This window comes from Erigeron canadensis, chromosome 3 (assembly GCF_010389155.1).
Source record: "Erigeron canadensis isolate Cc75 chromosome 3, C_canadensis_v1, whole genome shotgun sequence".
NCBI classification, from domain to species: Eukaryota; Viridiplantae; Streptophyta; class Magnoliopsida; order Asterales; family Asteraceae; genus Erigeron; species Erigeron canadensis.
Genome location: NC_057763.1, coordinates 40,633,975 through 40,646,472, shown reverse-complemented (window position 1 = coordinate 40,646,472; position 12,498 = coordinate 40,633,975). Strand labels below are relative to the sequence as shown.

At 32.7% G+C, this 12,498-nt stretch overlaps 1 protein-coding gene across 1 annotated transcript; it reads right to left on the bottom strand.

Moving 5' to 3' along the window:
• Positions 1 to 2,037: 2,037 nt before the first annotated feature.
• On the bottom strand, positions 2,038 to 8,584 carry LOC122591016 (elongation factor G-2, mitochondrial). Its single transcript, XM_043763203.1, has 19 exons — positions 8,106 to 8,584; positions 6,543 to 6,764; positions 6,215 to 6,336; positions 5,955 to 6,105; positions 5,712 to 5,783; positions 5,514 to 5,609; positions 5,330 to 5,418; positions 5,178 to 5,244; positions 5,061 to 5,099; positions 4,809 to 4,979; positions 4,654 to 4,728; positions 4,500 to 4,568; positions 4,284 to 4,405; positions 3,626 to 3,751; positions 3,350 to 3,470; positions 3,152 to 3,252; positions 3,006 to 3,066; positions 2,755 to 2,808; positions 2,038 to 2,477 (listed from the first exon to the last, which is right to left on the bottom strand). The coding sequence occupies exons 1-19, from the start codon at positions 8,493 to 8,495 to the stop codon at positions 2,376 to 2,378; spliced, it is 2,250 nt and encodes a 749-aa protein (XP_043619138.1). The 5' UTR covers positions 8,496 to 8,584; the 3' UTR covers positions 2,038 to 2,375.
• Between the last annotated feature and the right edge of the window lie 3,914 nt (positions 8,585 to 12,498).

Sequence of the window (12,498 nt, the reverse complement as noted above, 5' to 3'; positions counted from 1 at the left end):
AAAGTTAAATTAGTTCTAATCCGAACATTTTTTGTTAACATCTGGAAAAAAAATTCGGATCAATATTAGAAAAAAAAACTTGGAAAATTCAAAATTTTAATAAAAAAAAAAAGTTTTAATGTTAATGTTGATGAATATTTATTTATTATTATATATATTTTTTTAAAATTATTTATATGGAGATGGATATTTTAGAAAAATTATATATACTTTAGAAAATTTATGAAAGTTTGAGATATTTAAAGAAAGTAACATTGAGTTTAGGATTAAAAAAATAAAAAATAAAAATACAAAAAATTATGATGTCATATTTTTTTTTAATCGTGCTAGCATAAGATGAGAGCTTGACATTCCATTCTTTTTCTAAAAATAGCTTTTGAAAACATTTTTGTTTTATTAATATAAGAGATTCGACTCGTCATAGTGATTCACAGTTGGGCAATATAAATCTTATCAAGGGATAAATTATTGGGGTAAGAAATGAACCGGAAAACCGAAAAACCGGTCTAAACCGCATGATCCAAAACCAAAAAAACCAAAACTCGAATTAACCGAAAACAAAAAAATCGATGTGTAACGGTTCGGTTACGATTTTCAATATTCATTACCTGCGGTTAACCGAATTACCAAACCCAACCGAATTTTGATATATACCACACATATATGTATTATATGAATATATCGTTTACATATCTATTTAGCTAATTTTTTGTATTTGTTGCCTAAAATATTAATAATTTTACTAACTTTTTTTTCCACAATTTATGATTAGTTTTGGATATTCCAAATAATTTTCTTATATATATACTAGAGGTATTCATCAAACCGTCAAACCGTAAAAACCGGACCAATCCGGGATATATAGATTGGTTTGGTCGGATTGAATTGCTAAAGTCTGGTCTAACAATTTAAGTTTTGAAAAACCGGGTTCATCGGTTCGGTTATAGTTTAAACAAAGAAAAAACCGCCACAAACCGGACCGGACCATAGGTGTATATAACTTTTGAAGATATCTGGCCATTAATAAATATACTTTATGTAAGTATTTTGCTTCGATCTTGTATGTTTTTTGAGAAATTAAACTTTCTGATGTAATCTAAATTATGTAGCATCTATATGAAAATATTAAATGATGAATGTCTTTTGATTGTTGACTCAAATATATATTGTGTTCTAATAATGTCATAAATGTTCTAATTTTAAGTGTTCGTTATCACAAATTTACACATGATTATATGAAAATAGAAGAAAGGAAAAAAGAATTTAAAACCGACCAAACCGGACCGGCTCACATGGTCTGGTCTGGTTCGGTTTGACAACATATTTGGTTTGACTTGGTTTAATGTATGTTAAAACCGGGAATGCTTGTTTGGTTTGAGATTTAGTCAAAACCGGACCAAACCGGCCCGTGAACACCCCTAATATATACTCTTTTTAAGAAAAGTTATTAACTTTGTTTAAAATATTTATTAAAAATATTAGTATTATGTAAAAAACATTTTAAGTAGTATATTATGATACTGTTAAATAAAAACTTGCATTGCATATACATAACATTAGAAAAAAGTAATTCAAAATTAGATGTAATGTATATTTATTTATAAAACAAAATATTAACTATTATACATAGAAAAATTAAGTAATACTATTTAAATTGACTATTATAATTGAAAACTTAAACTTTATATTAGCATAACTTTAATTAATAGTTAACCGAAATTAACTAACTTTTTCAGGTAACCGATTTGCAAGTAATCGAAATTAACTACCAACCAAACCGTTTACAGCCCTATAAATTAACATATATTTGTAACGACTAATGACAATATACAGTTAAATTAAAATATGAAATTGTTGAAAGAAATAATTAAAAAGAGTTCAATTTTAGATGCGAAAATGAATCAATTAGCCAAACACACTCCATTTAATAGTTTCATCATCATCTAATAGCGATTATCAAACTTTCGTTTCTTTTCCAAATATTGTAACGCACATATATGCTTGTTAACTACACGGCGTATTTGCATACTACGTTAATTCCATCAATAATATATTTTTTTTGAACGGCAATTCCATCAATAATATGGTACAATAAATGTAATTATTCTCAGGCCTCAGCTGTGAGAAGCCCTACACTACTACTTTACGATTACGTACATCCAAGTTAAGTTTACTCGAAAATTGTCTTACCAAATTGTATAACATTCTATATGAGGACTTATTCGCTTATACAAAATTACTGACCACATTCCGGTCTTAACAGATAACAAAACACTTCACATTGGATGGAAGCAATTGAATCAGTATAAAATATATCCTAGATTAATTTTTTTTTTTTTAAAGATGCAAAACCGTGTTTAGCCATCTCAGCCAAACTATTCAGCAGACTTGGGTTTATGGGCATTAACCAATTGGGTTTGAACATCGGCAGAAACAGGGGAGTGTTCTTTGTATTCCATGGTGAACTCACCCTTACCCTGCAAGATTACAAGCCATTTCAGAAATTCAGAGAAAATAAAATTGGCAAAAATAAAAAATAAATGACCATTGTTAGTCTGTAATCATGCCATTGTGGTTAGATCTTTAATATTCTTTTTGAAGAGTTGGAAAAAGCATGCTTATAGTCACAACTAACTGGTACCAAAAAGATATTTGTTTCCCCCCATTACCCAAGCTACCCATTTTGCCACCTCCAAAAAAATAGAACTCGTGATTACAGACTAACAACTTAAGAAACATGACACTCAAACACACCTGCGTCATGGAACGAAGGGCCGTTGAGTATCCAAACATGTTGTTCAGTGGAACCTGAAAGCCAATGATCAGAGAACTCGTCAGTTATACCATAACTAAGTTGATAATTGATAGTACCACCATGCAAGACCAAGTTTTCATCAGTATATATGAAAATATATCAGCACTCTCAGGCTGTTGTTACACATTACTGAGCTATAATTTTTGTAATACTTTATATAAACTTGTAAGAGCGAGTATTGTTTACTTACAAGAGCATTAATTACAGAGTCATCTCCATCCTGGTCGTTTCCAACTATTATACCTTTTCTCCTGTTAATATATAACAATATGGTTTTAGATACTAATAACTTCATGGCAGAAAGCACCACAATATGAAAATGATAGTTGGTATTACCTGTTCAAGTCTCCAGCAACAGTCCCCTGAAATTCTGTTGGCACTTTCACTTCTACCATCATCACAGGTTCCAAAATCACAGGCTTGCATTTTGAATAACACTGTTTCATCACGTCGCAAAATCAGTCATGCTACAATAATTGGTTTACAAAACTACTTGTAAATAAGTCACAGAAACTTGAAAAAAGAAAGTAAGACCTGTCTAAATGCATATATTGAAGCTAATCTGAAAGCAAGTTCACTTGAATCCACAGCATGAGATGCACCATCTGTCATAACCACACGAATATTTTCAACTGGAAATCCAATCAAAGATCCTCTGCACATGAAAATAGCCTCTGCTAAATCATAATGATATTGAACATTTATATCAACAAAAACCGATGAATAATGAAACACTTCATGCATAAGAACAGCTGTCACATATTAGCTTGCCAATATACAAACTTTATGACAGGAAAATGAGATACTTACGAATTGGCAGCTTCCTTGAATCCCTTCTCAATGTGTGGGAAATAATTGGAGGGAATAGCTTGTCCAATTATCATGTTCTCAAATTCAAACTTTGTCTCTGATCCAGCTGGAAGTGGTTCCATATAACTGTCAATTAAGAAGAATATGCAAACATCACTCATCCATAAAAAAAGGAACCGACAATGTACGATAAAACTTGAATTTCAGAAACTAGATGAATTTCATTAAATTCATGTTATCCGTATGAAATAACATGAAAAGACACCAACAACATAGATCCTCAGATGCACGTACAGAAAACTATTCTCCATGGCTCCATTTAACAGGGAACAGATCAAACATGTGAAATAGGAGTAACTAGCTTAAAAGGGGCAGGTTGAAGATGTCATATGGCTCGAAAGTCTCCCAAGTATGATTTTTATGCAAAAACACATCCTAAATCCTTTTAGAAGCATAACTTTAACATTTATTTTAGAAAAATTGTGACGGGTCAACTGATCCATCTAAACCAATCCAAAGAACTACCTACTTTGACCATCAACCAATCTGCCTAGTCACCTATTTTATTTTTTATTTTTTCGAACGGCCACCTATTTTATTTTGTCACCTCTAGAAACAGACAACACTCTTGTCGTATATACGTGCAACAAGATCTTACCCGCAAACCCTTCCATATTGACCTTGCCCTCCACTTTGTTTCTTATGTAAATAATCAAACTCTGCACGTTGCGTAATTGTCTCTCTGAAATTGACACGAGGCTTTCCAACAGTTGCATCAACCTTGCAATTTGTAGATGATATTTAAATAAACATGGTGATTTGTTGGTTACCTATTGAAAAGAATATTCTTTTCAGCAAAAATTGAAAATAGTACCTTATACTCCCTCTTGATTCGTTCGACATAAACTTCCAGATGCAACTCACCCATTCCAGATATGATTGTCTGTGCAACAAGGATCCACATAAGTTACGACACAAAAATAGATATCAACAGCAACAATATGATTGTTATATGATGAAAAAAATACCTGACCACTCTCAGGGTCTAATCCAACACGAAATGTAGGATCCTCTCTTTGAAAACGATTCAAGGCTTTTGAAAACTGAAATGATAAATAAACATTACTAAAACCTAGTCCAATCACTATTCCCTAAGCACTCATATATAAATGGGAATACATACTTGTTTTCCAGAATCTTTCGAAACTGGAGAAACCGCTAATGACACCACAGGTTCTGGAACATTCATAGAAGTCATGGTGTACTTGACTGATCCATCTGTGAATGTATCTCCTGATGCACAATCTAAACCAAACACTGCTACAATTTGCCCTGCATGAGCTTCTTGAATGTCCTGTATGGTTATCATATGTCAAATGTAGTCATTAATGTAATTTTTATTATATTCAGTTTATAAGATATATAGGGGCAATACCTCCATGGAATCAGAATGCATCCGGCCAAGTTTAGATACCTGTCAAAAAGATAAACAGAATACATCCTGTCAACTACTTCTACTTTCAGTTATAAGTTCTAAGTATGCAGAACTTACTTTGATTTTCTTCCCCGTGTTAACGTTCGTTATAAATTCACCTTTCCTGAGCACGCCTTCATATATTCTTCATTCAAACAATATGATATTAGCCATTTCAAAAGAGACGGACATAAAAATAGAGAGAAGATACGCAAGAAACAAAAGAGTACCTTAGATATGTCAGCTGACCAAATTGGCGTTCTTCCAATTTAAAAGCCAGTGCAACCATAGGCCCAGCTGGAGTTCCAGACAACTTAACCTGTTACCACTCCAAATGATGCAGAAATTTAGTTCCACATTAGGGTCACCGAGATGAACACAAATGAATGTGAAGCAATTAAAACATGTTACTACCTTCTCTTCCTTTTTAGACTGGTCAAGGGCAAAATTATCAACTTCAAGTGGATTAGGCAAATAACTTAGAACACCATCGAGAAGTGGTTGTACCCCCTACAAATAATACAAAACAAATGATAACAAAAACTTCATGTTTACTCCACGACTCTTTGATGAATAAAGACATTTTATATCATATAAAAGTACTTTACTTACCTTGTTCTTAAACGCGCTACCCATAAATACTGGTATAAACTTCCGTGCTATGGTTGCTCGACGAATAGCTGCCTATTCAAAACCAATAACCAAACTCGAGAACATTACAATCACAAAAGTCAAACTATACCACAGACCAAGTATAAATTGACCTGGAAAAGAACTAATGCGAAAGTTCCAGGGAACTTTAGAAGAGAAAATTTGGTATTTCCCAACAGCCCAAATGAAAATGGTATCGAATACCTCAAGGTCCGCAGACGATATAGGTTCGTCACTGAGAAATGCTTCGGCAAGTTCATCATCAACATCAGAGACTGCTTCAATTAACTCACGGCGCTTTTCAGCAGCCACTGCTTGCATATCAGCTGGAATTTCTTCAGTTTCAACCTTTTCACTGCCCCAACATAGGAAAGTTAGCATCTTTTTACTACCATTTATAATTTTATACTTCTGGTCATGTAATGCATTAACTTGTTGCTAGATTGATAAATTTAGAGACAAACCCGCTAGCACCACGGAAATAATATGCTTTTAGTTGCACAAGATCTACAAGACCCTGAAAGTCTTCTTCCAACCCAATTGGTACTTGCATTGCGGCACTGTGATGTCGAAGCTTTTTCCTTGCCTAAAAGAAATACACAGGGGAAAAAAATTTGATGAACACTTGAGTCCCAAACCCCAAATTCAAAGAAAATGATAAAAATGCATTACTACATAACTGACATGCAAATATCATCAGATGATACAGTTAACGTAAATAAAGCATGTATAGAAGAGTCATTAACCATCATAGGATGATAGGGGATCTGATTAAATGGTGAAACACCATACCTGATTGAGAACCTTCCACGGATCTGCCCCCATTCGATCAAGTTTGTTAATAAAAGCAACCCTCGGAACCTCATATCTTTTCATTTGTCTATCAACAGTAATTGACTGACTTTGCACACCACCAACACTACAGAGGACAAGGATTGCACCATCAAGAACACGCAAGGCTCTCTCAACTTCAATTGTGAAGTCGACGTGACCAGGAGTATCAATGATATTTACCTGCAATAACAACATAAATCGTTTTGCTAATTCCAACAAAACCAAAACTTAAAAAAAGGAAAAAAGAAGATACCTTAATAATCACTGAAATGATTATATGAAGTTAAAGAAACTAAATAAGAAAAACAGCTAAACCACATTACATTATTAGGTTAAAAAGTGTGCAGAAGTGACACACTCTGTAGCCTATTAAACAAATAAACACAAAGAGGTACTATGTGTATAATCCTTAACTCATACCGCTTGAATTCTGGTCACTTTTGAACCAAACGGATTACTTATGAAAGATGATCGGTATGCAGACAACAAAACTCCTTCAAATATAGGTTGATTTGCATAAAAGCTAACTGTACTTTTAAATTTGTACCGAATAACCAAACAAACCCAGACATGTCCCACATGCCCAACCCACAGTTTAATACTTGGTCTGTTTCAACAAATATTTCTAAGTTATGTTTGACTGACACCAACAAAAGTACAAGTGATTTTTAGAAGATTTTCCTTTATTTATGAACATTTTTATGTTATTCATTCCTGTAAAAAGAAAATCTACCTTTTCTGTACCAAGTAACCAGACCAACCAAAAACATGTCCCACATGCATGAACCAAAGCTCAATGCCACGTCATGACCATTAAACGTGTTTGTTGAAACGGAACAAAATTTGAACTTCGATATGGGTGTGTTGAAAATTAATGACTTCGCCTAGTTGACCGATAAAAACAAATAAGCACGTGTGGTTTTTATATGATTTACCCTCAAACTTAGTGTAAGAAAGTATACATCATAAATGTACCTTGCGTACAGTTCACCTCCGATAACTAATACATTTAAAGTGTGCATATCTAAGCAAAAAGTAAACCTTTTTGTTCAAATTTCATTAAGATGAGCTATGGCATCTTTCCTACATTTCAACTAAATGCATGCATCTTCTTCAAATGATAATTACACCCAAATATACATAAATTTTAATGAACTAGAGTAAATCAAAGTCATAGTAAACAAAATTATACATAACACACACAAGTGTAACAAATCATTTCTACCTAAAACTACAATCAACTGATAATTCTAATTCTAATTCACAAATAATTTCATAAAGAACGGATACTATCATATACGCCTTCTATTAGAAATGTGTACCCAATATTTCTTCACATACAAAAAGACTATGAATAGATGATATTAATCTATGGATTTTGTCATATATATATATATATATGACATTTTCTGTCTACTTAACAGCTTACATATTGGCTCATTTTGGATCAGAAGTAAACTGAACACAAATCATTTCAACATAAAATCACAATCAAATCCAAAATTTTTTAAGAAAACGAACCTGAAAATCTTTCCAGGTACAATAAGTAGCAGCAGATTGAATAGTAATCCCTTTTTCTCTCTCCAACTCCATGGAATCCATTTTAGCACCAACTCCATCTTTACCTCTAACTTCATGAATTTCATGAATCCTTCCTGTATAATACAACACTCTTTCTGTTAGTGTTGTTTTTCCTGAATCTATATGTGCTGATATTCCTATATTCCTCACTTTCTCCATTGATTCCTTCCACCATGGCTCCTCCTTTGATCTCACCGCAGGTGCGGCGGCGTAGTGGCGGTGGAGGTTTAACAGAGCGGCGGTTTGTGATGGTTTCGGTTGTTGTTGTTGTGATAGAGTTGATCGGAGCGTGTAGAGTAAGCGCGTTGTAATGGATCGAGATCTGGACATGGTTTGTGTGTTAGGGTTTTTGAGTGTGGATTATTGATAGAGCTAAAACCCTAACTGGTATTTTGTGTGTGGGGGAGATGATTGGTGGTGGAAATGGACCTGTAGTTTGTTAAGTTATTAAAAGGGCTGTTCATATCGCGGTCCAAACCGAAAAAATCGAGAAACCGTACCGACTTTGGACCGAAACCGAGTAAAACCGAAGTCGTTGGTCCGGTTCACGGTTCCTTATTTTCATGTTATTCGGTTCTCGGTCCGGTCCACGGTTCCTTATTTTCATGTTATTCGGTTCTCGGTCCGGTCATGTTTAACCCGAAAAAACATTCGGTTTGAACCGAACCGAGACATATGATTAGATAATCAATAACTCAGATTTTCATTATTAAAGTTTAAGTAGGATTCTCGTTTCTTTCATTTATCATACATATGACTTTCAATTTTCAGAAATCATGTAATGTACAATTGAACATAACCTTTTTTTTTTCAAGCAATCATCATTCATCGAAATTCAAAAATCATATACGAACTTACAAACTGTACGTAAACCTAACAGAATAGCAACAACAGATTTTACTCTTTAGAAGAGTTTGTAAACTTTTATTATATTTTAGTCATATTACATATATACATTATGAGTTTTTAATTGATAGATAATTTTATATATATATATACACACACATATTATGTATTATGGTGTCATGAAAATCGAGTAAAACATATCATGGTAATAATGTAATGCACCACACGACTAGAAGATGTATGTATATGAGCAATAGCAATACTTCAGCACTATATGATTAGTAGCATGAGAAATATGTATGTATTCTTCCTGTACAGAATACAGTCAGTTATGCTTGGCTTGATATCTTGTTCCAACTTCAAAACATATGCTTGCATTATTATTCACTCACAATAAAATATATATAACTGAAATCAAACGAAAATGACAAAAACTAAAGCCTAACACATGGTCCTCGGTCCAACTTATGCTCTTTCATTCTCTCCCCCATATTCAAATCTCAATCCGTTTCTCTCCCAAATCTTAAAAAAAAAAAACAAAGTTTGAAATCTATAAAAAAAAATCATATTCACGGATCTTGTTCTTTTGATATATGTAATGGTAAGTAGTGATTATTTTATCAAGTTTGTTAGGGTTATTTTCGATCTCCAATGGTGAGCTGGTGGCTATCACATAATCACCATTAGGGTTTATTGGTAAATTTTTTGTTTTATGTATATATATCTATATATCTATACTTATGTATATGTATTTTTACTTTCTTTTGAATTTAATAAAGTTTGAACAGTTTTTTATAGGATTATATCATCACAGGTGATTTTCTTTTTTCTTTTTAAAATCAGGGGAACTCTTCCGATGACTTTTGGCCAAAAAATATCATCAACATCAAGCCTAAAGGTTGTGATGGAAGGTTTAGGTAATATTTCACTTTTTTCTATTTTAATAGAAAGTAACGATTTTTGTAGGTTCTAAGATTTAGAATATTGTTGTTTCATATGTGGGAAAGTGTCTAAGATGGTCTTTCAATAACTTGCCATGCTTCTTCTTTTTGCAGAGACAAAAGAGTGTTCTAAAGGTGTCATCTCTTCTAGGATAGCTTGCTGATTGAACACCACAGATCCTGAAGTAGCCAGTCCTTCAGTTTACTTCTCTGGAATCAAGTTTACGTGGTTATACATTTTTCTTAAACAAATTTTTGATCCGCTTTGTCGGTTTGCATATTCAGATTGTTAATCTTTTTCGATGATTGATTGATTGTTGATATATATATTTTATATAAGTAACATGTGATTTGAAGACTTTTTTAGTAGGTATCATCTTTTTATATAAGTTCCCAATCTTAATAGTGTTTTTTTAAATCATTACATATATTTGATATATGTACTGATATATGGTATAGTTATATTGCCGGGTCCTGATTGTAGAATAATGTAGTATGGATATACTGTCTGGAGCATTTTTTGATATGTATATCTCTTCATTATGAAATAACATCTATGTTGTGGTTATAGGTGACTTGGTTATCTGCAGAGAAACTGCAAGCATGACTGGTGGATACGCGAAGGCTATAAGTCATGTTATTATCGGGTTAAAAACTGTTAAAGGAACAAAGCAATTGAAGCTGAATAGATTTTCATGAATTCGTGCGATCAGTAGCCCATGTACGCATTCCACGAGGTACATTATTGATTATATTTGTTTAATCAATGAAATCATCATGCTTAAAAATTGATGATATTGATACTGTGAATTGCATTATATTTGTTTTTGAACCGATGATTGAGTTTATACTTTTTAAAGTTAATATGTTTGATGAAATAGCCAAAATCTAAAATGAGGTAACTGAATTTGTTTGACAATTTTTATTAACATTGAGATGAGAAACGTGTGATCTAACGTTTGATCATGGCTTGGGCTTTGGAGTATAGTTATTCAATAAATTATGTCTTTGCAAAATTCTTAGCTGTAATCATGGCTTGGGCTTTGGTGAACGTTTGATGACACACCATTTGATCTTCAGGGAAAGGTCAAAACTAGGTGACAAGACGGGCATGTTGGTCGATTCTAGAATTAATTTTTATTGACAAGGTCAGATAAACAGAATTGCATTATGTCTTTAGTAATATTCTCTTTTTGAATCCATGTACATGTGTTTTTGTTTGAATTTGATCTTTCATAATTTATTGTTCTGCAAGTGATTAACTGTTTTGAAGGGAAATTGAATAATACATAAACCTGATTTGAGTAGTAAATATGTCTTGTATGAAGTTAGGATCTATAGTAGATGAGTTTCTAAAGTAGACCAGCCTTGCTTTGTTTTGCATAATCCTTGAAAGTTCTGTCATTTGTTTTATCTATTCAATATATGTATGTGTATAGATACTGTATAATTTTGTATCATGAAGAAGTAAGTTGGTTGTGAACTAATTTGGCTAAATTTGGATTTTGTTTCATGTCAAATAGGTTAAATGGGTCAACTAGAAGTGTCTGATTAAAAAGGTAACTGGTCAAAGAATTACAAGGGGTTGACACGTATTGACGGGAGAATGTGGAAAGCGAAGGACACATAGTTGAAAGCTATGAAGACATTGATTATATGGTGAGTTTTGTTTTAAGTTAAATTCTTTAAATTGTTTGGTTGTATATTAATGTACATAAACGGTTTGATTATATGTTTCGGTTGATAAAATATCCAAAAGAACTTGTATTTCATGTTGCTTCTTTTTGTTGTCACTAATCGATATAGTTATCAAGATGAAAAATATTGGTACAAAACTCGTCATTTAAAGAGTTATAGTGGAAAAGAAACGGGTGCAAAGAATAGTTACAGAAGCTAATTTGTTCTTGCACACTTTCGCAACTTATAGGCTATAGCTATTGCATAGTCAACGATGAAATATAAACTAACAACATATATCTTTATGACATTATCATTGCAGAAACAATATAAGGATGAAGTTGTGTTTGAATGGCGAGTGAGAAGGTAACCTTCATATTTATGCACCAACTACCTAAAAAGCCCCCCCATGCATTTTATGGTAAACCAACCAAATAATTACCCCCCCCCCCCTTCTTCCTTCTTGCTCCTCCAGTATTTTCGTTCTTGAAGGTAAGTATATTGTTCTCAAATGCATTATGTGGGATGACTATGCTGTCCAGATTAACAATTTTATTGTTGGCCATAATTCTACTAACATGATTATAGTTATCATCCAGTTATTTTTCTAAATTGACTTCAATTGTTCTCACTTTGTTCCTAATAGGAGAAATATGCTAAAATCAAGGTCTTTTGCAAGTCACAGTACGAGATGATGATGATTACTTATGTCTTTGGTAGGAATTATTTTTCAGTTATAAATAGTTGACGATTAAGGTTGAGTGATTAAAAGTATTTTTAGAAGCTTCAAAGGTGTGAGTGATAAGTTTCAGAGGTGGCACTTAAGTTTGAAAGCTTCAAGGGCTAGCACTTGTCACATATTTTTTGAA